Source organism: Phocoena sinus, chromosome 6, assembly GCF_008692025.1.
Source record: "Phocoena sinus isolate mPhoSin1 chromosome 6, mPhoSin1.pri, whole genome shotgun sequence".
Lineage (NCBI taxonomy): Eukaryota > Metazoa > Chordata > Mammalia > Artiodactyla > Phocoenidae > Phocoena > Phocoena sinus.
The window spans coordinates 5197130-5221531 of record NC_045768.1 but is presented as its reverse complement, the minus strand read 5'-3'; the positions used below and the strand labels follow the sequence as shown (position 1 = coordinate 5221531).

At 47.6% G+C, this 24402-nt stretch overlaps 1 protein-coding gene across 6 annotated transcripts in view; it reads left to right on the top strand.

The window, feature by feature from the left end:
- NUP214 (nucleoporin 214) overlaps window positions 1-21071 on the top strand; it is a 100018-nt gene extending 78947 nt beyond the window's left edge. For 3 of the 6 annotated variants that reach the window (XM_032634502.1, XM_032634504.1, XM_032634500.1), the window contains 6 exons: window positions 5753-5909; window positions 12661-12813; window positions 16815-16986; window positions 18838-18977; window positions 20260-20284; window positions 20791-21071. In XM_032634502.1, coding sequence (XP_032490393.1) covers window positions 5753-5909; window positions 12661-12813; window positions 16815-16986; window positions 18838-18977; window positions 20260-20284; window positions 20791-20824 — 681 coding nt within the window. In that variant the 3' untranslated portion in view covers window positions 20825-21071. The remainder of the gene's footprint in view (window positions 1-5752; window positions 5910-12660; window positions 12814-16814; window positions 16987-18837; window positions 18978-20259; window positions 20285-20790) is intronic. The other 3 variants (XM_032634499.1, XM_032634498.1, XM_032634501.1) reach the window with 3 other exon arrangements.
- Window positions 21072-24402: the final 3331 nt, after the last annotated feature.

Below are 24402 nucleotides of genomic sequence, written 5' to 3'. Positions count from 1 at the left end.
TAAAGATGTAATATACCAAAACCATTGAATTTTATACTTTATAAATTTATTTATTTTTTATTTATTTATTTTTGGCTGGGTTGGGTCTTCGTTGCCACACGCGGGCTTTCTCTAGCTGCGGTGAGCAGGGGCCACTCTTCGTTGTGGTGCGTGGGCCTCTCGTTGTGATGGCTTCTCTTGTTGAGGAGCACAGGCTTTAGGTGCGCGGGCTTCAGTAGTTGTCGCTCGCGGACTCTAGAGCGCAGGCTCAGTAGTTGTGGCGCATGGGCTTAGTTGCTCCGCGGCATGTGGGATCTTCCTGGACCAGGGCTCGAACCCGTGTCCCCTGCATTGGCAGGCGGATTCTTAACCACTGTGCCACCAGGGAAGTCCTGAATTTTATACTTTAAATCAGTGAATTGTGTGGTATATGAATTATATCCCAGTAAAGCTGCTTTTAAAAAAACAACAACAACAAATTGGAGTCTGAAAGACTTGCAAGTTCAGTATAAGAATCCTCTATTCACCTCTCCCCCAATTTTGCTGAGAGAAAGTAAAGCAGAAAGAACTTGCAGTCTTGCAACCTCCTGTTCCCTGAAACTGTTGAATCCAAAGGTAGCACTCCAGCCTAACTGCCTTCTGGCTCCAGGCTCCAACGCTTACATGACAAATAACCTAAGCCCTAAGCAAAGACAGTGTTTGGCTAACCAGAGGTGAGTTCGGGCTAAATCTGTGAACCAGTTCCCGATCAACTGGACACTTAGGGCGATCTGAATAATTGCCTCCTCACTTTAGGACACAGACGAGAGTGGTCTCTCACTCTCTGGGGAACACGCTAGCATTCCTCAGTCACCACACCACCGTTCCTCTGTATAAAGTCCAGTATACCTAACAAACAAAAAAGGTATGTAACACATGAAGAAGCAAAATGAAAAGGGGGACCTACGGTCACACTTTAGAAATCAGCAAAAAAATAACCTACAGATGATCCAGTATTAGAACTAACAGGTAGAGACTTTATGATAACTGTTGTGCTCAAGGATTTACAGGAAAATAAAAGAATGGTTGAATAAGGAATCTCAGAAGAGAAATGGGAATTACAAAAACAAATAGAAAGTCAGTCTGTATCTGAAGTTTAAATCTAATATCCAAAATAAAAAACGATTAGACAGGTTAAACAGCAGAGTGAATACTACAGAAGAACAGTGAACTTGAAAATATGTCAATAGAAATTACCTAAAATGAAGCTCCGAGAGACTGGAAAAAAATTGGACGGAACATCAGTGACCTGTGCAACAGTATCAGGCAATTCAGCATAATGCAATCAGAGTCCCAAAAGGAGAGGAGACAGAATTGGTGAGAAAAAAATGTTTTGAAGAGACAATGGCCAGGCTTTTTCAAATTTGTTGAAGAACAGGAATCCACAAATCCAAGACACTCTGTGAACCTCAGAAAACCACCCCTGGGCACAACCTGGTTAAGCTTCTGAAAACCAAATACAAAAAGAAGATAAATTTTAAAGCAGCTGAAGAAAGAATATTGATGACATAAAGAGAAACAATGTATTGTGCAGTTAATAACGAGGTATTAAGTATATGACAGCTGGGGCAAAAAGGCAAAAAGAACATCTTTGCTACCTTGGAGCAAATCAGTGCTTCTCAACCGGTATCGATTTTGCCCCCGGGGGAATTTCACAATCACAACGTCTGGAGACACGTTTGATCCTCATGAGTGGGGGACGCTACTGGCATCTCGTGGGTAGAGGCTACACATCCTACAGCCCTCCAAAACAAAGAATTATGTGGCCCCAAATGTCAATAATGCCACTGCGAAGAAACCATTAGGAAGACAAAGATTTCTTAGGACACAAAAAAGCACTAACCATAAAAGAAGAAATTGAAAAACGGGATTTCATTAAAATTACAAACTTATGCTCATCAAAAGACTTTGTTATGAAAATGAAAAGGCAAGGTATAGACTGGGAGAAAATATTTACAATACATAAATTAAAGGACTTCTGTGCAGAATACATAAAGAACTCCTATGACTCAAATAAAAAGACACCTCAATTTTAAAATAAGCAAAATACTTGGACAGCTACTTTACAAAAGGGGCTATGCAGATGGCCAATAAGCACATGAAAACTTGCTCAGCATTGTTAGTCATCAGAGAAATGCAGATGAAAACCACGAGATACTGTGTCATACCTGTAGAATTACTGAAATTTAAGAACCAGCAAGACCAAATGTGGAAAAGATCTAGAGTGACTAGATCTCTTAACGCGTCGCTGGCTGGTGGGAAGGTAAAATGGTGTGGCCACTTTGGAAGACCATTTGGCAAATTCTCAGTAAGTTAAATATACACTCATTTTAGGGTTTAGCAATTCTAGTCCTAGGTATTCACCCAAAAGAAATGAAAATGTATACTCACAGACAGACTTCTATCAGAATGTTCATAGCAGCTTTGTTGATGATAGCCCACACCTGGAAACAGTCCAGATGTTCATCGGCAGGGGAATAGTAGACCCTGGCGTCCTCACACAGTGGAATACTATTCAGCAACAAGAAGGGAAGGACGGCTAATGGCATGCAGCCATAGGGGTGGCTCTCAAGAGCATATGTTGTGTCTAGCGAGGTCATTTAGGCAAGAAATGAAATAAAGGCATCCAGATTGGCAAGGAGGAAGTAAAACTATGCATCGGCAGGTAACATGATCATGTATATAGGAATCCCAAAGGAATCCACTACAGAACTAGAACTAATGAATGGGACCAGCAAGTTTTCAGGATGCAAAATCAATATATAAAAATTAATTGTATTTCTGTACATTTTCAACAAACCATCTGAAAATGAAATTAAGAAAACAATTGATTTTCAGTATCACGAAAAGGAGTAAAATACTTAGAAATACATTTAACAGAAGTGCAAAACGTGTGCTCTGAATACAATGAAACGTCGTTTAAAGAAATTAAAGGTGGTCTAAATAAGTGGAAGGCCATGCTGTGTTTATGGATCAGAAGATTTAATGTTGTTAAAATGGCAGTAGAGAACCAGGACTGTGAAAATTAATTTAACATTCATGCCGGGATTCAGTAATGAGTAAGACAGACAAAAGTGGCTATGTCCATAGAGCTTACATTTGGCGGGGTGGGGAGGGGTGTCAGTCTTTATTAAAACAGTTTCATTTCAAATAGTTAATTTAAGTACTATGAAGACAGTAAAGCAGGATGATGTGGCAGTAATCAGGGAAGCTGATTTAGGTTCGATAGTCAGGAAATGCCTTTCTGAAGAAGTCTCATAAATGTCTGTTTTTACGTTTGTTTCTTTGAATCAGGATCAAGTCAGCCTCACTCACTGAGATCGGCTGGTAGTTCTCTTCAGCCTCTGTATCTATAATTTGCCCTCCCAGGACCTCCCCTCTTTTATTTCCCCTCATAGTACAGTTGATGAACAAAGCAGATCGTTGGTCCTTTGGAGATCCCCGCAGTGTAGCGCCCTGTTACTTCCTGTGAAATGGTGCTTGGGTCTGGAGGCTGGACGAGATTCACAGGGTTTTTTGGCAACTTTATTAGGCTGCATCTTGAACACTAGCTCTCTATTCAATGATATAAAGGAATTAATTTTTTAGACACGATAATGTTATCATGGTTATGGTTGATGTTTTAGAGCTTTATGCTGGAAGATCCGTGGATGAAATGGTGAGATGTCTGGGATTTACTTCATACTAATAAAGGCTGAGGGGAAGAAGATGGGGCTCTAGGTAACACTCAACTGGCTGTGAGTTAGCGGGTGAAACTGGGTGATGGGTACATGGGTTCATTATGCTCCTCCATCTATACTTTTGAGATTTTCCATAATTTACAGTTTTAAAAACTGTTGTTATTTATCGTAGTTAAAATGAATGGAATACTCTAAACCCGCTTCTGAGGATGCAATAAGTGTCGATTCACATTCACTTCAGTGAAGTGCTACCCGTTTCTATTCATTTCTGCAGATATCCATTACTTTTCAAATGATGTTTTTAAAAATAAGTTGAGCCATCTGAAATTGCTGGGTTCGGTGGGGTTTTTGTTTTGGTTTTTTCCTTGTAGGGCAAAAATGTCCGTATATTGGCAGTTCCCTATGTTTCAGCCTGATGCGTGGAAGTCAGCCAAGAAACCTGATATTTTCTGTTTTCCGCGTGCACGCGTAGTTGTCACGTCTTCGTTCCTTTGAAAGTCAGTTTACTAGTTATCAAAGCCTGTGCTCTTATGGTTGGATTTCATTCCAAGTTTTAAAAAGCTGTTACTCATCATTAAATGGTTGTAGTAAACAGTTACTGTTGTTGTTAAAGAAGTTTAAAGAGGGAAAAAAAGAAAGGAGAGAGACAGGCAAGTACATTAAGTATGTTGCCCTCAGGTAAAAATTAGCTTGTCATGTCCAAGGCACAAAAGACTGGTGTGACTGTACCAAGTGCGGGGGGGTGATAGAAGACGATGCCAAGAGATGGATGGAGCCAAGTCATGTGTATCTTTCAGAATTTGTAAGCAGGAGTGAAATGTTTTGACTGCCATTTTCAAGGATTAATCCAGCTGCTGTGTGACCACAGATTGTAGGGGAAGCAGAACGTCAATAAAGTTGTCACATGGTCCAGGCAGAAAGTCACGGCACGGGGGCTCAGAGCAGGGATGTGCTGGGGCATGTTTCAGGGGCAGGCTGCTAGAGGTTTGACTGTTGTGGAGATTAAATAATTATTTGTAAAGTGCGTAGAAAAGTGCCTAGCACAGAGAAAGTGCTCGGTCATTGGTTCATTATCGTCATTGTCAAAATACTGAACAGGAACCATTTTTTGAGCGTGTAAATTACATTTTAGGCACTTTTCTGAAGGGCACTACCTTCCTAGCTCATTTATTGATATTTCACTCAGTGTTTTGAGGTGGGTGGTTTATTTTGCCAGAAAGAGGGACTTGTACACTTCTGGTTCCCCCCCTCCCCTTTGAAGGGACTCCTGTAAGGTTCCTGTGCACAGCGACCCATTTCTAATGGCCCATCGTATTCTACGTTATCAGCCAGGGAGATATCATACTTAACTCATCATTAATTGTCCCTCAAATCTAGCACTGGCCTCCCTTAAAGAACCAGTTTCTAAACAAAAATACAGTGTGTGGTGCCTGATACAGCTTTGTGTCAGCACGTGCTCACCATCCTCTGAGCATAAGATTTGCAAACTTGGACAGAATTCAGCTGCGGTCATCGTTTCAACAGTGGAGCTAATTTAAGCTCATTTCGGCAGTACTGGGGAAGTCATTACGAAATAAAAGCACGCAAATTGGGAGAAAAGACAGTGTGACTCCCTTATCGTCGGTTGCTGATGAGGTCAGCCAAACACTAGAGGAATTAAAATAATTGGTGCTCATCATAACCTAGACATGTTTTTAAACTTTCGCACTTGGGGGCGCTTTTGAGGGTTTGGTTTTCCTGCCCCTGGCGTCACGTCCAGCAGAGACTGCAGGCAGCAGGGCAGATGAACTGTTAAGACTCCCACCTGCCATAAATGATGTTTTCAGAGAACTGTGCACATAGAAGAACTTGAGAGCTTGTGACTGTAGAGAGTGTTCCTATGCAAAGGAGCTCAGCTTCCTTTGTGGGTGTTAGAGCATCTGCACCAGAACTAATCAGCCTTCTCTTGCTTCTTCCACTTGCACAGCTGTGAGTGCCTCCTCTCCGTGGATGTGGCCTGCCATTTTACCGTGACCTCTCATCTTATCGTGCTTCCCGTCCCTTTTGTTTTTTAGCAGTCGTCCTCTTCCAGTGGCAGCGTGTTTGGGTCTGGAAACACTGGAAGAGGGGGAGGTTTCTTCAGTGGCCTTGGGGGGAAACCCAGCCAAGATGCAGCCAACAAAAACCCATTCAGCTCGGCCAGCGGGGGCTTTGGATCTACAGCCACCCCAAGTAAGTTAAGAAAGTTTTCCCAGTCTCTTGGTCCCCTGATGTCATCGTCATCCTCGTGGTGTTATCAAAGCTTCAGTGACAAGTGTAGAAAGGAAAGAAAAGGTCTAGAAGGCCCATTTAAAATATCTACCCCAAAGCAGTGTGATCTGTTTTGATTTTGTTTTTTATCTTTGGTTTTCTAATGAGATGTCCTATATAATCACGGAAAGACATCAGAGCTTCAGGGAGAGAGGATCTGTGTATTGAGCTACTCCCCTCTTCTCTCCCAAGGCCCAGATTGCTCTGTTTCTTAGGATTGAAATGACTTGAAATGAATGCAAGCAGACAGGCGTAAAAGAGAGCAGCAGAACAAGCTGGGTGTGCTTGGAGGAGCATCTGGATTTTCATTTGTGTTGGACTCTCTTTGAATTTGCTTTAAAATTCAGCTACTGTAGAGAAGTGTCACACAAAAGTTGACGCTGTCATTATTTCCCATCTCTTACGTTTTTGTCTTATTTTCAAATGAAGCTGTATCTTTCTGCCGGCACTTTCTTCTCCAGCTGATTCCTTGTTGATGTCTGTTCATGGTTGGAAATGAAAGAAATGTGTTTGTTTAAATCTTCTAAAAAAATATATCCTGCTGCCAGTGGAGACTGAGATGGGAAGTCGGGCACCTGTCACCTTCATCTTCGCTTGTCTTGTTTAATACGCTGTACCAGAAGCTTCTCTCTTCTGTTGTGCTATACGCGATCTTAATGCGAGAGCTCGTGTTCCATAGACAGAACAGATGTTTCCTTGATATTAAGGCTCATGTAGTTAAAAAGCAAAACTCTTTGCTGAGACTCCTGGAGTCACAGATCAGTTATTTTGATGTCACTGTTCACCTAGTAATATATAAGGAGAGATTATAGTGAAGACCCACATAGCTTTAAACTTGTGAAATTATATAATCAGAAGTTTGTGTTCTGCTAGGAGGAATTTAGAACCCTTGAATGAAGGGATCTTGGAAGTCAAGTCTAGTAACAGTTTTCAGAAGCCGTTTCTGCAGATGAACTCTTACGCAGAATCCTGATACATAAAACAGAGAAAAACAGGGTATTCAGAAGCAGGGGCCAGGAACCAGCAGTGCTCCTGGGTGGTTTCCCCATCTTTTTCCCAGCTATCAGCACACAGCTGCAGGGCGCCATAGCACGTACTTTGAAAACATGATCCTCGGGTGTCAGTCTCCCTTTTCCAATCAAGAAACAAGCCCAGAATGGTTAGGTGATTTTTAGTTACAAAGCCAGAAAGTGGCAGACCTAGAACTCAGCCAGATCATGCATGAGGTGCCAAACACAGCGTCTAGCACAGAGCAGGCATTTGATAGAACATGCTAGTGAGAAATGTGCGTTTGTCCCATGGGCAGATTATCGTCTGCAAGATTGTGTTACTAGCCTATTTTGTTAAAACGTGGGTGTGTCATATCTTTGTAAAAAATCCTTTCCTCCTGTCAGATTCACCTTTAATGCCGTGGCTCTTACCTGGCAGAAAATGGCCTTCTCTCAGTGCTGGGCTGGAGCTGGCCTGTACCGGCTCAGGAGAGCCAGCTTGCACATTTCTCCCCAGCTCCCTGTTCAGTGACATCAGGTAGTAGTTATTTACACCATGGTAACTGGACAGTGCTACAGATCGGGGACAGACGCCCCCTGCCCAGCCCCGACCTGTTGTTCATAGGCACACCATTGTTTCTAATTCTTTAATTCTGGTTTAAAATAAACATATATCTGTTCTTGATACCAGACACCTGCGGGTCTTCATCTCCTAAAGGTCAGCTGTTGTAAACCAGCAGTTTACTTTCACATTTAAGGGAAGTTTAAGTGAATTTGAAAGTATGCAGGAAAGATTTAGCATTATTTTGGTTTTTAAAACTGCGTAATTTGCTAGTGAAACAGACAAGAGCTTCTGTAGCCCTGAGGACCAAGTGCAGGACGAGAGGAAGGAACAGTGGGGAAGGAGCTGGAAGGCCCCTGGGGAGGACACTGGCCTCGCCACGGAACTGAGAACGCTTTCTGCAGGTCACAGGGGCGGCCTCTTTCTCCTCGGGCGACCGTGCGGCGTGTGATCCTCTGAGCAGCACAGTTTCCTGCCCTGTGTGGATGGGCTCCCGGCTCTTTTCCTGCCTGCCAAACACTTCCTTCCCTGCTCTTTCCCTCTCCTTTTTCCCTGTCATCGTGGGGTGTGTCCCCATTGTCATCCAGGTTATCACAGGAGTCTCCAGACTCCCCTCTCTGCCTGCTGTCTCCTACACTGTGGTCTGGAAACCTGTACCAAATTGAATGTCTTAAAACTCTTTTATTTTGCCACTCTCCCTACTCAGAACCCTTTGGCAATGTCCCACTAACTATAGAACCAAGTCCAGACCAACTCCTTAGGCTATAATGCAGGGCCCTCCATGAGCCCTGACACACTTTTCTGACTTCAAATTCCTTCGCCTTCACACGCGCACACACACACACGCACCCTCACTTCTCCCTGCTTCAGTGCCAGGGTTCACACTGCTCCCCACACACCGCCCCTCTGAACCTGCCGTTCCTTTCAGCATGAATGTACGTCTTCCTCTGCAGCGTGGCCGAAAGGTCACGAGGATGCACAGTGATCTCGCCCTCTCTGGAATCCTGCAGCCCTTATGCTCTGTTCTTTCAGGAGCCGTCAGCAGAAGGGAACTCATCTTTACTGATCACCTGCTGTGCGCCAGTTGTTCAGTGTGTGCGGTCTAATCGCCTCTCACAACAGTATTTTCAGATGTGGCCGTCCCCATTTTACCAATAAGGAAGTAGGTTCAGAGTGGGAATGTTGACTTCCAGTGGTAACAGCCATTAAGTGGCATAAGGAGGGTTTCATCCTGGCATGTGTGCAGAGCTCTGATCCACTGTGTTACCTGCTGAGATCGTCTGGCCTCGCCATGGAATGGAACGCCTCCGCACGCGCCTTGTCCGACAGCCCTTGTGATCACTCCGCATGGCATCGAACATGCTCCCCTGCAGATAGATATCCGAGCACAGATTGGGCGGCCAGCAGTTCCCTTGGTGACATTTAGGCCCCAGGCTGCCTGGTCCTGGAGCTGCCCTCTTGAGGCCTGAGAAGTAATTGGAACTATGCATTGATCGAGAAAGACAAGCTAGGAACATTGGTGCTTGGAGTTGGCGTGTTCTGTATCCAGAAGCTCACACTAGAAAGGTTTCTTCTCTCTCTCTTCCCCGAGACTCTACCATAGATACAGTTAACCCCTGGGGGTCCTGTGAATTGCTGCCTGTAAGGCCCTATTGCCTCCTTGAGTCTTGTCCTGAAGATACTGGTGAGGACAATTCTCAGCACATTTTCTGCACAGGGGCTTGAAAGACATGTTTGTATGAGGATGAAGGAGTCATTTGATGAGAATCCTTTGGTCCCACAAGGCTCCTTCTACTACTGATCTTTAAGAGAATGTCTTGGGAAGGTATCCTGGACGAGGGCTTCCTGAGAACTGCCTCCTCAGTGTGTGTTGAATTCTCGTCTAGTGACTTTAGACCTGCAGAATGACGTGGGACCTGGTCTCTGTGATGTTATTTATATCAAATTTATATCAAGTATCAATTTAAATTGGGTCAGACCCTGTTGTTGGATTTTGCTAGTGTTTTTGCCAAATAAAAGACCATAGAGGATCCACGCTGCACCAGTGGGGGGAAGCCCAAAGCGGATGCCAGTGTGACCCATTCTTGGAACCCCCAGTGGAAGTCATCCGGTGGCTCTACAGAGACAGGCTTTCTTACTGGCTAGTTCACAAGTGAAGAAGTCTCTTCCACAGTGAAATATTGTTCCAACAGCCAAGACACCATATTCTCAAGAGCCAGAGACTGTTATTTTGGAGCCACTAGGAGAAAACTGAGAAGCACATTGTTGGCCATAGAGACAGAGAGAAGCAGACATCCCATCGTTTAATGCCACTTCGTTTCAGAGCAGCGTAAATAAATCCTAAAATGTTTCAACATGCAGAGCTCCTTTGGAGACTACAAATGACAGCTGTTACAACTTGAATGGCTTGATTCTAGTGATCTTTGCAAAATGAAAAGGGTTTAACTTTCTGCAGCTGACCTGCTCTGTTTTTTTGTATTGAACTTGATTGGGATAGGAAACATGATTGGCAGGAGAAAAGTTAAACAGAGAGGGAAGTCCTATTTTCTAGGACTACCTTATGCCTGACTAGGGGCTTTCCATACATTAATTCATTCAGTCTTCCCAGCAGCCTTGCCTGGGCACGGTGGCTGTCCCATTATATGTATGAGGAAACTGGGACTCGGGAAGGTTAAGTCCTTGCCCCACAGTTATTAGGTTTTCGAAGCCAGGGCTGACTGCACAACTCATTTATTCCACTGTCATATCTGTGAACATCTTAAAGACAAAGGAGTCTTAAAGAGATAAAGGGACAAAGAAGCCCGAAGACTTCTAAATATTCTCTGACTTCTCTAGAATTTGTCTTCCAGCACTGTCCCAGTAAAATCATTTCATCTCTGTATTTCTGATTTCTCCAAGAGGAGATCTAGCCTCTAATCTTGTACTTGAATTCGTTTGCTATTTGGAATTTTTGCCTTGGTAGCGCTAACAAAGTCAGAAAATTGCAGTCCTCTGTTCTTGAAATACCAAATAAAAGGAATGGCTGAGAAGCCTGGTTTTGTACTTCCATTGGAGGAATCTGATGTAACCTTCAGCCGGCTCACTAAGGGAAGGGTCAGACTGCTCAGGAGGGCATTTTGCAGACTCTACCAAAGGGTACATAGTCCCGTGCGACCGTTTGTGAAGGTGGTGAAAAGGAATCTGTTATCCACTCCTGCTCTCAGTGCCTGACCTACTCACAGCCAAGCTCCCAAACGGTCAGCAATAGCTTTACAGAGCAGGTGACCCTGCGGTGGTCGGAGGCTCTATGTTATCGGTGCCTATAGACATTTGAGGTGGTTGTGTCCCTGAGGTGAGGCTCCTCACTTCTTGGCCTGCAGATCGAGAGCACTGCAAGCGGAAGTAGTAACGGAGTTGCATCTCACACTGGGGTGGGATTGGCAGCAGAGCGAGATGAGAGACCCTGGCGCTGACGGGCTAGTGGTAGACCACCTCTTCAGACGGCTCGACTTGCAGAGTTACTCGCCCTCCACTCTTCTCCTTTCCGTCACCTTCTCTGTGAGCGCCTGACAGGCTTGGGGGAAGACTGGCCTGTGCAGGTGTTTGTAGGCCTCGCTTGGTGACATGGAGTCAATGCCCCATTGGCACCCGGAGCGTGTCATTTCAGCCTCCTGTCCATGCCTGTGGCTTTGGGCAGTGATCCCATTTCAGCAGAGCTTCTTGCTGCCTTACTGTGGGTGCAAACTCATTTTAATAAAACACGCATCCAAACATGGTGGGGAAATGTGAGTTATCCCTCCCCTCTCCCCTCGGAAAAGGGTGAAAGAAAAATTCCTGTCATTTAGTGTGCTGTTTGTACTCTCTCCAAGCACTTCTGTGTATTTGACTTTGGCTGTTTATATGTTGCCTGTCAGATTCACATTTCTTGTAACAAAATACTTCTCACCCATCTTGGTTTTTAGTAGTTCACTTCCTTATTTTTTTTTTAATTGATTAATTTATGTGGCTCCAGTGGGGTTTAGTTGCGGCACGCGGGATCTTCGTTGCAGCATGTGGGGTCTTTTGTTGTGGCACGCGGGCTTCTCTCTAGTTGCAGTGCACGGGCTCAGTAGTTGCAGCACACAGGCTCTCTAGTTGTGGCTCGCAGGCTCTAGAGTGTGCGGGCTCGGTAGTTGGCAGCGCACGGGCTTAGTTGCCCCGCGACGTGTGGGATCTTAGTTCCCCGACCAGGGATCGAACCTATGTCCCCTGCATTCGAAGGCGGATTCTTAACCACTGGACCACCAGGAAAGTCCCTCATTTCCGTTTTTCCTTTAAGTCTTGGAGCCGATTCAGTGTGTAGCTGCAGGAGCGACCCACTAGATAAGCCTCTGAAAGGTCAAGGGCTTAACTGAACCTCTTAGAAAGAGGAAATCAGACTGGAAGTCTTGCTGGCCCCTTACATTCTTCAGAGCATGCCTAGCTCCTGTCAGATCAGAGGTAGGAGCAGCAGGGTTTTTCCTATTTCGTCTGCCATTCTCTGTACAGATCAGGCAGTGGCAAGCATGCCCAGCTAGACTGGAAAAGCAGAACGCTGGAAGCCACCGCGCTCGGTTTGAATTCGCTCTTTGTTTTCTCTAGTTTGACAAAATTAGAAGTTGGTCTTCATACGAGGAGATCCATGAAAACCAGCCCTGTTCTTCCGAAGCAAATGGTCTCGTATGCAGCTGCGGGGTTGGTCCTGTGTTGGACATACCTGTGATACCTGTGGGCACGCAGGTACCTTTCTGCAGAAGAGCCCCTTCACTGGGACCTGTTGCGGCCCCGTTGTTTTGTGCCTGTAGAATCACGCCAGGAAATCCTGAGCCTGAGCACCAGAATGATTAAAAACTTGTCATCAAGATGCATGCAGGGCTTCCCTGGTGGCGCAGCGGTTGAGAGTCCGCCTGCCGATGCGGGGGACGCGGGTTCGTGCCCCGGTCCGGGAAGATCCCACATGCCGCGGAGCACACAAGGTCGTCTCAGCGACCTTGGATCCTCGACTTCTCTATCATTCCCTTCTCTGCAGACACCTAGTGAGGTTCCTTCCTTCTCTGTTCTGAGAAGCAGATAAGGACATTTTTCTCCCTCTGATCTCCCTCATACGTGTTCTTCATCTCTTCAGATACCTCTAACCTTTTTGGAAACAGTGGAGCCAAGACGTTTGGCGGCTTTGCCAGCTCATCATTTGGAGACCAGAAACCTGCTGGCACCTTTAGCTCTGGAGGAGGAAGTGTGGCCTCCCAAGGCTTTGGGTTTTCCACTCCAAGTAAAACAGGTACTCCTATGCCTGTTAGCTGTGGTTATTGTTAGATGTATATTTAACATTGCATAGACCTCTGGAAGGAGAGCTCTCTGGGGTGTTCTCAGGGGAGAGTATGGAGTATGGATGAAGGGACCTTTTCCCCAAAATTCATTCTCTAATTATTGAGCACCTACTACGTTTCTGACGCTGTTCTAGGTCTCCTGAGACATGTTAAAAAGCACAGAATGCATAGCATGCAGCCCTGAAGAGAACTTCATGTTTTCTTAGGGTAGAAAGCATTGTAAATATTTAGTTGCATTTAACAACCAAAGTGAGGGAACATGTAAGACCGTGATAGCTGAAATATAAACAAGAAAGCATCCTAAGTCAGATTTGCTTGGATGCCCATTCCCTGTGATGGGCAAGAGAGATTATTTATTTAATTTCTTATGTCCATATCATTTGTCCTCCTTCCCAAATCACTTTTTTTTGTACTTGTGAGTGTAACATACGTAAATGTATTGATATTCCTGTACATATACAGTATCCACATATCATAACTCTGCAGCTCAATTAATTTTTGCCGTTGGAATATACCCACGTAGTCAGGAATAAAGAACGTTACACTACTACTTTTTATCCCAGCTTTACTTTTAAAGTATACATTTATAAACTGTGTGGCTTCTTATAATCATGTATTATCACACTTATAATTAAAAATTTTAAAGAACAATATATGTTTACTTGCAAAACCGTACTTCATCTCTGTCAGCTGCCCCTCTATCCTATTTCTGTCTCTGAGATCTACAGAGGGGATCTGTGCATGCCTGCCCTTGTTGTGTGGAAGAGTGTGTGAAAAGACTTTTTTAAGGCAGGGGGTCAAGGGGGAGGATATTTGCTGAGCAAGCAGTTCTTCAAAATAAAGCAAATGCCCCGCAGGTGAGCGGGCAGGATACTTTTCCCTTGTGTGTATCTGAATTTATGGGGGGGTGTTGCAGAGGAAGGACCCTACCCGAGGAGCAGATGCCTGGGTGGCTCTGACTGAGGAGCAGAACTGCCCCAAATTAGTACCTGGAATCCCACCTTTTAGAACCGAAACTGCTGAGGTTTCTGCACGCACTGTGCACCTTTACTCAGACCCGTGCCTGGGCTGGGTTAGTCTACGAGTGCTAGTTTTTTTATACTCCTTCCTAGAATTTAAAATGGACTAGAAATGAGCATCACAGCTTTATTCTGCCGCCACCCTTCCCTGCAGTGAATGATTTAAAAATGAAAGGGCTACAAAGGTTTTGGTCCTGCTTGACAAGGCAAATATTATTTGACTAAGAAATTTTAGGTTATTAAGCATCAAGACTTTTAAATTTACTTTTTCAGGAACCTGATCATGTTTTCTTCGAGTCTTGTGTTTATCTTCTATGTTGTTCCTTATCCTGGGATCATGTCCCAGTTGATCTGAGAATTTGCCCCTTTTATTTTTGCAGTCTGAGAGAAAATGTGTCCTCCCACGTTTCAGAATATTTTTCCTATTTGATTACTTGCCCCATGAAACCACCTAGATTGAGGTCTCGAGGGATTTTTAGATTGATGGTTTGGATGGGTCTCTGAAATCCCAAAAGTGCCCATCCTCCCTTGAGTACAGTTGCAGTAGAAAATAATACCACTGGAGATCATTTGAGGAGAGAACAGGAAGTGGGACAGACTGAAAATGACCTTCCTGCCACCCCCAGTCCACTGGGGTCACCCCACTGCTCTGTCAGTGGAGTTGCTGGATTTGGTGGTAGTGGCAGGGGGCAGCGTGGCAGGTGGTGGTGAGGGGATGGGTAGTCTTGTGAGTCACTCAGCCCTGTTCCAATCCCAGCTCTACTGCTCACCAGCTGGCTCAGCATAGATGAGAGACATGTTCTCTGAGCCTCGGGGTCCTCACCTGTGAAGTAGGGAGTCCCAGGTTTGTTGGGAGGATTGAAACAAACTGGTGTACAGCACCTGGTACGTGGAGGGCCCTCAGTAAATCAGCAATCTTATTATCATTGAGTGCTACTAAATTTCTGTCTCTTCTGGAGGAGAAAAAATATAAGCATCTAATAAAATTGGAACCCCCCTAGCATCAGGAGTGAGTTGCCTGTCTCCAGAAATAAAGCCCAAGTGACCATTCTCTTCTGTTTCACGTAGCTGTGACATGGATTCGTTGTTTTGGGGGCATTGTGTGTGTGTGTGTGTGTGTGTGTGTGTGCGCGCGCGCGTGCCTGTGCGCTTAATCTCCTCCCCTTCCTGTCCAGTATACTTTCTGTATCATTGTGACTTCTCATTTTTCACTCACCTTCCACCAAGAACTCTGAACACTATTGAGTACAAGGCACTAGATAAAGGCCTGTGTGTCCAGGAAGAAAGTGTAACCAGATCTGTGATCAGTCTTAAATAATTCAACTGCAAGGGTTTTTTAGCACTTTTTTTTTTTTTTCCAGTCTGTTATATTTGTAACCCAACAGTCTCCATTATCATGGCTTGGAATTTCACTCAGGGTTTTAAAATACAGAATGTAAACCCAAACGTGAGCCCGCACAGAAAGCACCTTCTCAGTTGTGCTTCTGCTGTTCGTGGTAAATAAGCAAACGATTGAACCACAAAGTGGCAGCTAACTAAGGCATTCAGCCGACAGCTTTTCGTGTCCAGCGGTTGATCTTTCCTGTTGCAGGTGGCCGAAGCTTGTGCTGTGATTACGCTCATAGTAAGAAGGCCTGAGTGATCCCTCTGTCAACGGGATTCACTTTCTGAAGGGACGAGAATGAGGTCCCCGTCTCCCTGGGCAAATCGCCTCCTGGCTCTGCCTGGGCCACCACTCCTCCCTTCAGCATGTAGCTCCTGGGCCGATGGTCACTGTAAGAAATGCCCTTTAGAGCACACGTCCTGTACCATTTTGCTCTGTTCTGCTCAGTAGATACTCAACAAGTGTCTCTGCCGATAGCCTAGAGTGATGTATGTAGCATCTTGGGGTTTGGGACCCCTCCTCAGGAGCAGAAGGAACAGTTAGGGAAGGACCTTCTGTCTTCCCGCCTGATGGGCATCCAGCAATCAGGGGAGGTGGCCTGGGCACGCCTGGCCCTTCCTGTGCGGTCACCTGCATGCGTGCCACCCCTGCAGGCCTGTGTCCACATGAGTGAGAGCGCTGGGAGCCTGCCCAGGGGGTCGTGGACTCAGGGCTCTCCTCCCGGCTGATTGATGGCCTTATCACATTTATGCAGCAGCCATCCTCCAGACAAGAAACGGTGTGCTTTTTTATTGAGGAGTAGTTCCTGACTGCAGAGAGAGAGCATTTTTTAAAAATTCTTCTGTACAGGGAGAGAAAGACTCCTGTGAGAGATGTGAGAGCTCTCAGGCTCTAAATAAGTAAAAAGCACCTGGCCGAGCGTCAGCCTCTCCATCTCCTCTGTAACCCGGCTCGCAGATTCTCCCTGAGAGGGGATTTGAGCCTCTAATTTTATAATTTGTGTTTCCATGAAGCGAGATGCCTTGCCTATGTGATGATAAGTAATAAACTCTGACCACTTTGACAGCTGCGTAGGGATCGGCGCTTTTGAGCGTGACTTTTCAGTGAGGAGTCTCAGAACACGGCAGAGGGTCTGGGCGGGGGTCTGCGCGCATGGGGTTGGTTCTTGGTGGCCGTCGGATCTCACGAGGCTTGGAGCTGATGAGTTTAGCTTGCCTCTGGGAGGGATCAGGGAGCTCGCAGACAAACACGGAGTCTGCTGGATTCTTAGAACTCCGAGGAGCTCTCCTACGTGGACCCCAGACCCCTCTGCTAGAAATGGAGGGGCTGGTGGGTTGGGTTGGGTTGGGTTTGGGTTTGGGTTGGGTTTGTTATTTTGCTGGTAGAAAGGGTGTTGCCCTTTGCTATGGTGTTTTGAATTTGAGTTTCTAACGTACTTTCCCCTTTCTCCTCCCTCTTTTGATTTGGTTTCTCACTGCTCATTGTCTTCTCCTCCTGTCTCCTTCTCTCTTTCTCCCCGTTTCTGTTTGTTTGCCTCTGTTTTGCTCAGGTGGCTTCGGTGCTGCTCCAGTGTTTGGCAGCCCTCCTACTTTTGGGGGATCCCCTGGGTTTGGAGGGGTGCCAGCATTCGGTTCAGCCCCAGCCTTTACAAGCCCTCTGGGCTCGACGGGAGGCAAAGTGTTCGGAGAGGGTACCGCGGCCGCCAGCGCGGGAGGATTCGGGTAAGCCCCCCATAGAGGCCTGGGCAGACCCACAGGCTCAGGTCAGCAGAAGCACTGGGGCCCAGTACTGCTGCTTTGAAAAGAAAGTTCTTCTGTTTACCCTACTCTCGACTGAGCTGAAAGCCCCTCCCTTGAAATCAGCAAACCAGTCGCTCCAGGATTCCTGTTGTCTCCAGGGGAAGGTTCGTGTCTTCCAAGGCAGACTCTGTCCAGTACGCGGTGGACGTCCGCCGTGTTGCTGTCCCCTGATACGTGGCGTCGTGGCTGGCAGATCCCTGTTCTCCTGGTGGAGCTACAGGATTGGTTAGAGGAAGAGAAACAGTCTCACCGTGGCTGCTTTACAGCCAGGATTGCCCCTTGTGTGGTGACTTCTGTTAGGAGACTCTGAATGAATAGTTTCTAATCACATTCTTTCCTCTTGGGATTGTTGCGCAGAAGGCCCATTGTCCTCGAGCGAACAGCTCCTTGTGTCCCCTGCTCCGCTCCAGACCCCCAGAGTGGGTCTTCGGTGCACAGTCCCCTGGGCCAGTTTCCTTAGGCACTGCCTGGGCCCCGTGCGTGTTTCAGAGTCTCCATGACTGCTCAGCCTTCAAGGCGGCTCTCACTCCCTTGTGCATATCCTCACTTGAAAATGCCATATTAGAGATTTGCTTTTAAGGGTCCCAGAAATTCGGTCTGGTTACCAAAACCCCATGGAAAAAATAGCCTTCACCACACCACAAATTCCCAGTAAAATATATGTGGTGATGACTACAAAGTGTCTCCTTCAAAGGAGGTGTGGAGTCTGAGATTAACGTCTTACAGGCCTCTCGCTGTCCTTGTCCTCAGCACTGGCTCAGGATGTGTAAAGCTAGAGGGCTGGGGAGTGGAGCCAGGGGCTTGTTTGGGAGAGCTGTCAGGGTACATGGGATGAGGGTTGGCCAGGTGAAAGCATCTTTATCTTGAAAATAAACTCAAGTGGACTCCTTATTCATACCCTTTCCTCCCCATGAAAGGTGCTGGTGCAGCAGTGCTGGCGAATTTCAAGGAAAGTGAGCAAGTCGATGTACTGCTTCTTAGATTTCCTGCAGAGACCAATGGGTCTTTTAAGTTTCTCCCAGGAAGTCAGGAAACCCCAAGACTTAAAGTTAAGAAAAGCTTTTAAAGGAGAGTTGGGATCGACTTAAGCCGGTATCCTGGCAGGTTCTGACGGGCACTGTTCTCGCCAGTGGCCGCCCAGCACATAATGCTGCAGAGTTGGTGGAAGGTTCGTGGTTGACTAGGAATCTGGAGGGTTTTATTTATTTATTTGAAACCAGCTATTTTCTTCACTAGTAAAAAAAAAAAAAAAAAAAAAAAAAAAGTATCAGATTCTGCCTTGGCTGGGGGCTCTCCCACATAAATCCTGACTGGCTGGTTCCATTTTGTCCAGCAGAGCTGAGTTCCAGCTTTGGTTTGAAATCTCCGAAAGAGCCTGTCACCTTTTTTCAGGTCCCTGGCCAGGAAACTGTATCTGACCCCGACTGACATCTGAGGAGTTCCCACAGGCGTACATGAGAGACCCGAGGCAGGAGTGGGATTAGAGTAGGACCAGTGACCTGGAATTTCCAGACAGTGGAGGAGAACTCAAACACTGGGCAAGGAGGGGTTTCATATGGCGTCCCTTTATTTTTCTTCCCGAAGCTGAGGTGAAGGTTGGCTCTGGGCTCTAGCCTGTTTGTTCTGAGAGGCGGCCACTTTAAACCAAGCGAGTCACCTCGAATCACGCGAGTCTCACTTCCTGAGACTCGGGAGGGGGGGATGAGGCCGTCGGGCGGCAGAGTGACCGCGTGGCCACGCTTAACCGCAGCCTCATTTCTCGCCGGAACCCAGGTTCGGGAGCAGCAGCAACACCACGTCCTTCGGCACCCTCGCCAGTCAGAACGCCCCGACGTTCGGATCGCTGTCCCAACAGTCCTCTGCGTTCGGGGCCCAGGGCGCGGGATTCTCCGCCTTCGGGTCAGGCAGCGGAGGTAGGCAGCCAGACCTCTTCCCTCACCGTGGTCCCTCCTTTCGTCTCCTCAGTAAATGCCTGGACACCCCCGGCCCAAAAAAACAAGAATGGGTGGTTTTACCTGGCTGTTCAGTGTAGTATTTTAAAAGCCAAAAGTGCTTGAAAGACAAAATGTTCTTTTTAGGTTTTAATTAGATTTGTAACACTCTGCTGTTTCTTACCAAGTAAAGAAGTGGCTGACCTGATTTTTCTCTCAAGATTTGAGGACCCCCCAAAATAACCTTGATTTAAAAATCAGGTTCTACTAAACCGTGATTTAAAAATCAGACTCAAAAAATAAGATACAGAAAAAAATAAGACGTAGAGACTTTACAAAATGTCTTTCATTTGTTTGGCACTCCGCTTCTCCACATAGTACAGTGTGTGCATTCTGCTTTTATCCTTGCACCACAGTTATTAGACACAGAAGTTAGGCACCGTTATTATTTTACAAATGACACAAAAACTCCAAGGAACCAGTTTGCCCAAAGGGCCAGACGGTGAGCAGCAGAGCCAGGCCTAGAACCCGCGTGTCTTGCTGCTCTGGCCTCAAGAAGAAGAGGAAGCAAGTGGATGGGAGAAGTAGAAAAAACATATTTTCCCGACGCAGTGGATCTGTGTGGCACGGTGCAGCAGTGAGAGGGTGCCTACCCAAGACCCTCTGCCAGTGCCCGCCAGGGATGGGGGAAGAACCCTGAAATAAAAGACCACGGCACTTCCTGCCCACCCGGACCTGCAGGCAGTGCAGGAGGAGGGAGACAAAGGGAGGGAAACAATGCAGCCTAGAGACCACCTTTGTCTTCCAAGTGTGTGGTGGTGTTTTTTTTGGGTTTTCTGTTTGTTTTTTTCTTTTGGCTGCGTTGGGTCTTTGGGTCTTTGTTGCTGCGCGGGCTTTCTCTAGGTGTGACGAGCAGGAGCTACTCTTTGTTGCGGTGCAGGGGCTTCTCGTTGCGGTGGCTTCTCTTGTTGCAGAGCACAGGCTGTAGGCGTGTGGGCTTCCGTAGCTGCGGCATGCGGGCTCAGTAGTTGTGGCTCGAGGGCTCTAGAGCACAGGCTCAGTAGTTGTGGCACACGGGCTTAGTTGCTTCGCGGCATGTGGGATCTCCCCGGACCAGGGCTCGAACCCGTGTCTCCTGCATTGTCAGGCAGGTTCTTAACCACTGCGCCACGGGATGTCCTGTGTGTGTGTGTGTGTGTGTGTGTGTGTGTGTGTGTGTGTGTGTGTGTGTGTGTTTTAACTGCACCCTTTTCCTCTTTTTCAGGATTCAGCTTTGGATCATCTAGCTCGTAAGTATCTATCTTCAGTTATTTTGAGTCATTAACGAAGGATGAAAGAGTGTATGGTATGTGAAAATACTAGTTTCTGCTCTGTTTGTACGTTTTGTGCCCATTTTTCCTGGTTTAAAAGCTTGTCCTAGCAGCATGGTGGTCTGGCAGCAGGCTTTGGGTTCTGTGGACTTGCTGATCTCGGGCATGTGGCAGGAGGTGCCCGGCTTGGCCTCTCCTCAAGGGCTGAGCCTGAGAGAGAAGGTTGTGCCTTCTGATGAGCAAAGTCTGGAAGGCAGGACTCGAGAGATGCTTTTGCTTATTTTGCTGTTGGTGTCTCAGGAGCTTCCTGGGCTCCAAGCCGATTACCAAGTCTTATTTTTTTGATCCTCGCTCTATGCTTCTGTGTAGAACTGCATGACATTAAAAATTCAGGGTCCTGAGCTTTGAACACAGGGAGTGGCACAAGCCCCGAAGCCCTTCCTCAGAGCAGGAGCTGATATGCCTCTCCCGGCGCTTCCTTGCAGGTCTGTCCAGGGCTTTGGTGGCTGGAGAAGCTGAGTGGGTGTCGGTGTTCCTTTCCGTTCCTGTGACCAACTGCGTTCTCAGCTCCCCTTCGCTGAGAAACCCTGGAGCAGTCCTTTGAGCTGGACGTTCTCATTGAAATACACACCCCGAAAGCAACAGCAGAAACCAAACTCCAGAGATGCTTGATTGCTTGTTTTGTTTTCTATTTTGTGTTGGTTGTTCCCCACCCCCACCCCCCCCACCCCCCCGCCCCGCTATTAAACTGTTTCGCCTGTTTCCATACAGAATGTATGTGGGCTTTTTCAGGTCACAGCCAAGGAGAGAGGTTTCCTCATTTGTGTGGGTCTGAGAAACCTGCACAGCCTGCCATCAGCCAGCAGCACGTGTCTTCAAAGACGGCTGCCAAAAGGATCCAGCATAGGTTACGGATAGGCAGGCGCTTCTCCCAGACAGTCTCCCCTGGTCTCCTCGGACTGGGGCCCTCCCCAGGGGGAAGAGGTTGAGTGCTGGCCAGCGCCTTTTTGAGGCCATAACTCGGTGTCTTTTCTTCACATCCTTTTTGCTGTTGAGTATGAGGCCCCTCAAGGTGCCAACTGCGTGACTGAGTAGAGGGAAAGAAACTCACTTATGCAGGCATTAGCTGAGTTTCGGAAGAGGTATTAACACCTCAGAGTACAGGTAGCTGTGAGGCAGGTGTGGAAAACCTGCCAGGGGGTGCTGGTGACAGGTGTGCTGCCCTTGGAACACCTCTGCTCATCCTCTCAGTTTGGCTCTTGGGCTCTGTGTGTCCCACGGCTAATTTCTTATACTCTGGCGGCGAGGTGGACAGTTGATTGAGAAACAGCTTTTATCTCCAGTAGGTGACGGTGACATTGGTGACCACTCCTGGCTCCTGTCTACGAACCGCAGTGCACATAACCCTTGGGTAGACCCAGGAGTTGAGAAGATGTTGCTACTGCCCGATGCCACCAGGCAGGTGTTGGCTAGGGTGGCCTAGAGGTCGCGACTTTGGTCTCACTACAGTGCTTGTAATGCAGTGTTCTTAGGCCTGTGATGTCCTAGCCAGTTGCTGGCAAACAAGGACTGCCTTGCACCAAAGCATAGGCATAAGAATTTGTTATCTTTCAGGCTCAGAATAGGACAGCGCTTTGGCTTGGGTCATTAGCAGGGGAGGGTTGGAAAGGGACAGTTATTTAGATTTTTATATATTGGAAAGTTGTATTTTGAAAGGTGTTAATAAAAGTTTTCCATGTGATTGAATTCGTCACATTACAGCCAGTATGACCTGGCTGGTTCTGTTGGCTTGTTGGGAGGGTAGACCCCGGGGAGGTACCCTGGGCCACAGCCTGCCCTGCTGGTCCTCGCTCTGCTAGGGGCTCTGTGTAAAGTACAGACTCAGAAGCCCCAGTCTGGCAGATTGTGATTCAGTAGGACTGAAATTGGTACTGGACGCCCTCCGGCTGAAGGCAGTAGTTTCTTACTCTCATCAGAAGAGGAGCCTCCTAAGTGCGGCATGTTGGGTTTCAGGAATCCCAGGCCGGAATTGGGCCCCTGGGTGACTTATCCTGTTTTCTGTGCAGTTTATGAGAGGAGAGTGAGAGTCTGTTCGTATGTCCCATTAATCAGGGCGTCTGCCTCCTTCAAAGAGCTTGGACTTCAGTCATTTAACGGGTACCCTTTTTGGTTTTTGTGGAACTGAAGAGCCCGTCTCCACCTGTTCTCATGTGAGGCCCCCCCAGCCGCAGAGCCAGTCCCCAGACGTCCACACGGGGCTCATTCCTCCCACGTGTGCTCTCCCTAGTTCGTACACAGGGCCATCTTGAGGCAAAGGAATTCGAGCGTTGATGGGAACAGCTCGCGGTGGAGGGCCTTGCTTTAAGGGAGCAACGTGACTAAACGGCAGGAGCTGACCTGCCTCTGCGTGTCCTCCTCCTGACCGGCACCCAGACAGAGCCATCTCCTGCGCTTATGTTCCCCCCAGAGGCTCTTTTTTATAAATAGAAGCTGGTTTGGCCTAAACCCTTGACCTCAAATTCTCTGTGTAATCCTCCATCGAGGTGGCATGTGACATCTCTCCCTAAGGCCGTATCAGCTGAGCTCGGCCAGATAACACCCCCGCGCCCCCCCCCCCCCCCCCGCACTCACTGTCGGGCGCGGCGGCCACCAGGGAATGTATGGCTGGTGTGGGAGCCCCTCTGAGTTCCTTTTTTGGGGTCGATTTCGCTGGTGGGTGACAGGGGTCATCTCAGAGCGCAGCCAGCATGCGTCCCCTGAAACCCAAGCTCCCAGGATGCTGGGCAGGGAATGCACGGTGGCTCCAGCCTGCCCGGGGAGGAGACGGTGGGGCTGCGCCTTCCCCAAATAGGGGCAGACGGAGAGCAGCCGCGAGTGTGAGGGTCATGTCCCCGTGAGAAGGGACCGTGACCGCAGATGGGCCCGGGAGGGCGCCTGCTTAACCAAGCTGTGGCGCAGGAGGCCTCCACTTCAGTCTGAGATACTGCCTCAGCAGGGCTGAGTCCCTTCAAGCTGTGTTTTTGATAAGCTTCACAGGTGATTCCCACGCAGATGGTCCACGGTCCACGGTCCACATTTAGAGAAACCTTTTAATGGCAGTAACTATAAATATCTTCTTCCTGTGGAGCATCTGAAAGAGACCCGCACTCCCACGGCTGTGTTGATTTGGCCGTGAGTCCAGGGTAAGGGATCCTTCTGAAGCTGTTGATGAGGGGCACCGAGTTTAAGTTTCAGCTGCATTTTGGGCACCTGCTCAGAAAGGAAACACAAAAGCACAGGTGGGCTGTCAGCGCCTTCCTGTTCGGCAGCTTCTGAACGCCGCCTCTGTGAGGTCTCCCCGATCAACGGGTGGGGGGAGCTCCCCTCCTTGACCTCATCCTGTCTCCCGGCGCGACTCAGTCCCGCTGCCTCTGGTCGCCACGTTGTGCTTCAGACAAAGTACTGGAGGAGGAGGGGCAGGTGTCCTGCACCCTCCTGAGCTTGGCTCTGTCACCCTTTCCTTTTCTCTTCAGTTCCGTCAACTTGTGGGTTCCCGCTCGGTTTCCTCACATAGCGCCTGCCCAGTGCTCCCGGGCATCGGCCGGCTCTCCTGCTGCTTCTGGGTGTCACCTGCTGGGCGGAAAGCAGGGGCAGGTGTACCTCCCGGCCCCGGGCTTCCGGGATCAGTCTCCTCTTCCTCCTCCTACCCCGGTTCTCTCTGATTTGTCTGTTCCTTCATCACTCACAGGAGGAAAAAAAAGCAATTAGACTGAGATGGTTTTAGCCCCCAAACCTCCTCTGTCTTCAGAATGTTTCCTGCGGAACGTTTGTATACTCAGCCAAAATAAGAATGGTTCCACGGTCAGATAAGTTGGGGAAAAGAATGAACAGAGTGAAATTTAACACGTCTTTTTATCGGACTCTTTTGAGCCTTTAGTATGCAAATTTGCTTTGTAAATCAGTAAGATGCAATAGTCTGCCATTTCCCAAATACTTTTACCGTGGAACCTTTCTGCTGGAGCCAGCTTCCTTGAAACTCATCCTTGCTTCATTGTCGGTGTCGCTGGACAAAAAGCATAGCTTATTTACTTCCTGCAGGTTGTGTTTCCAATACACAT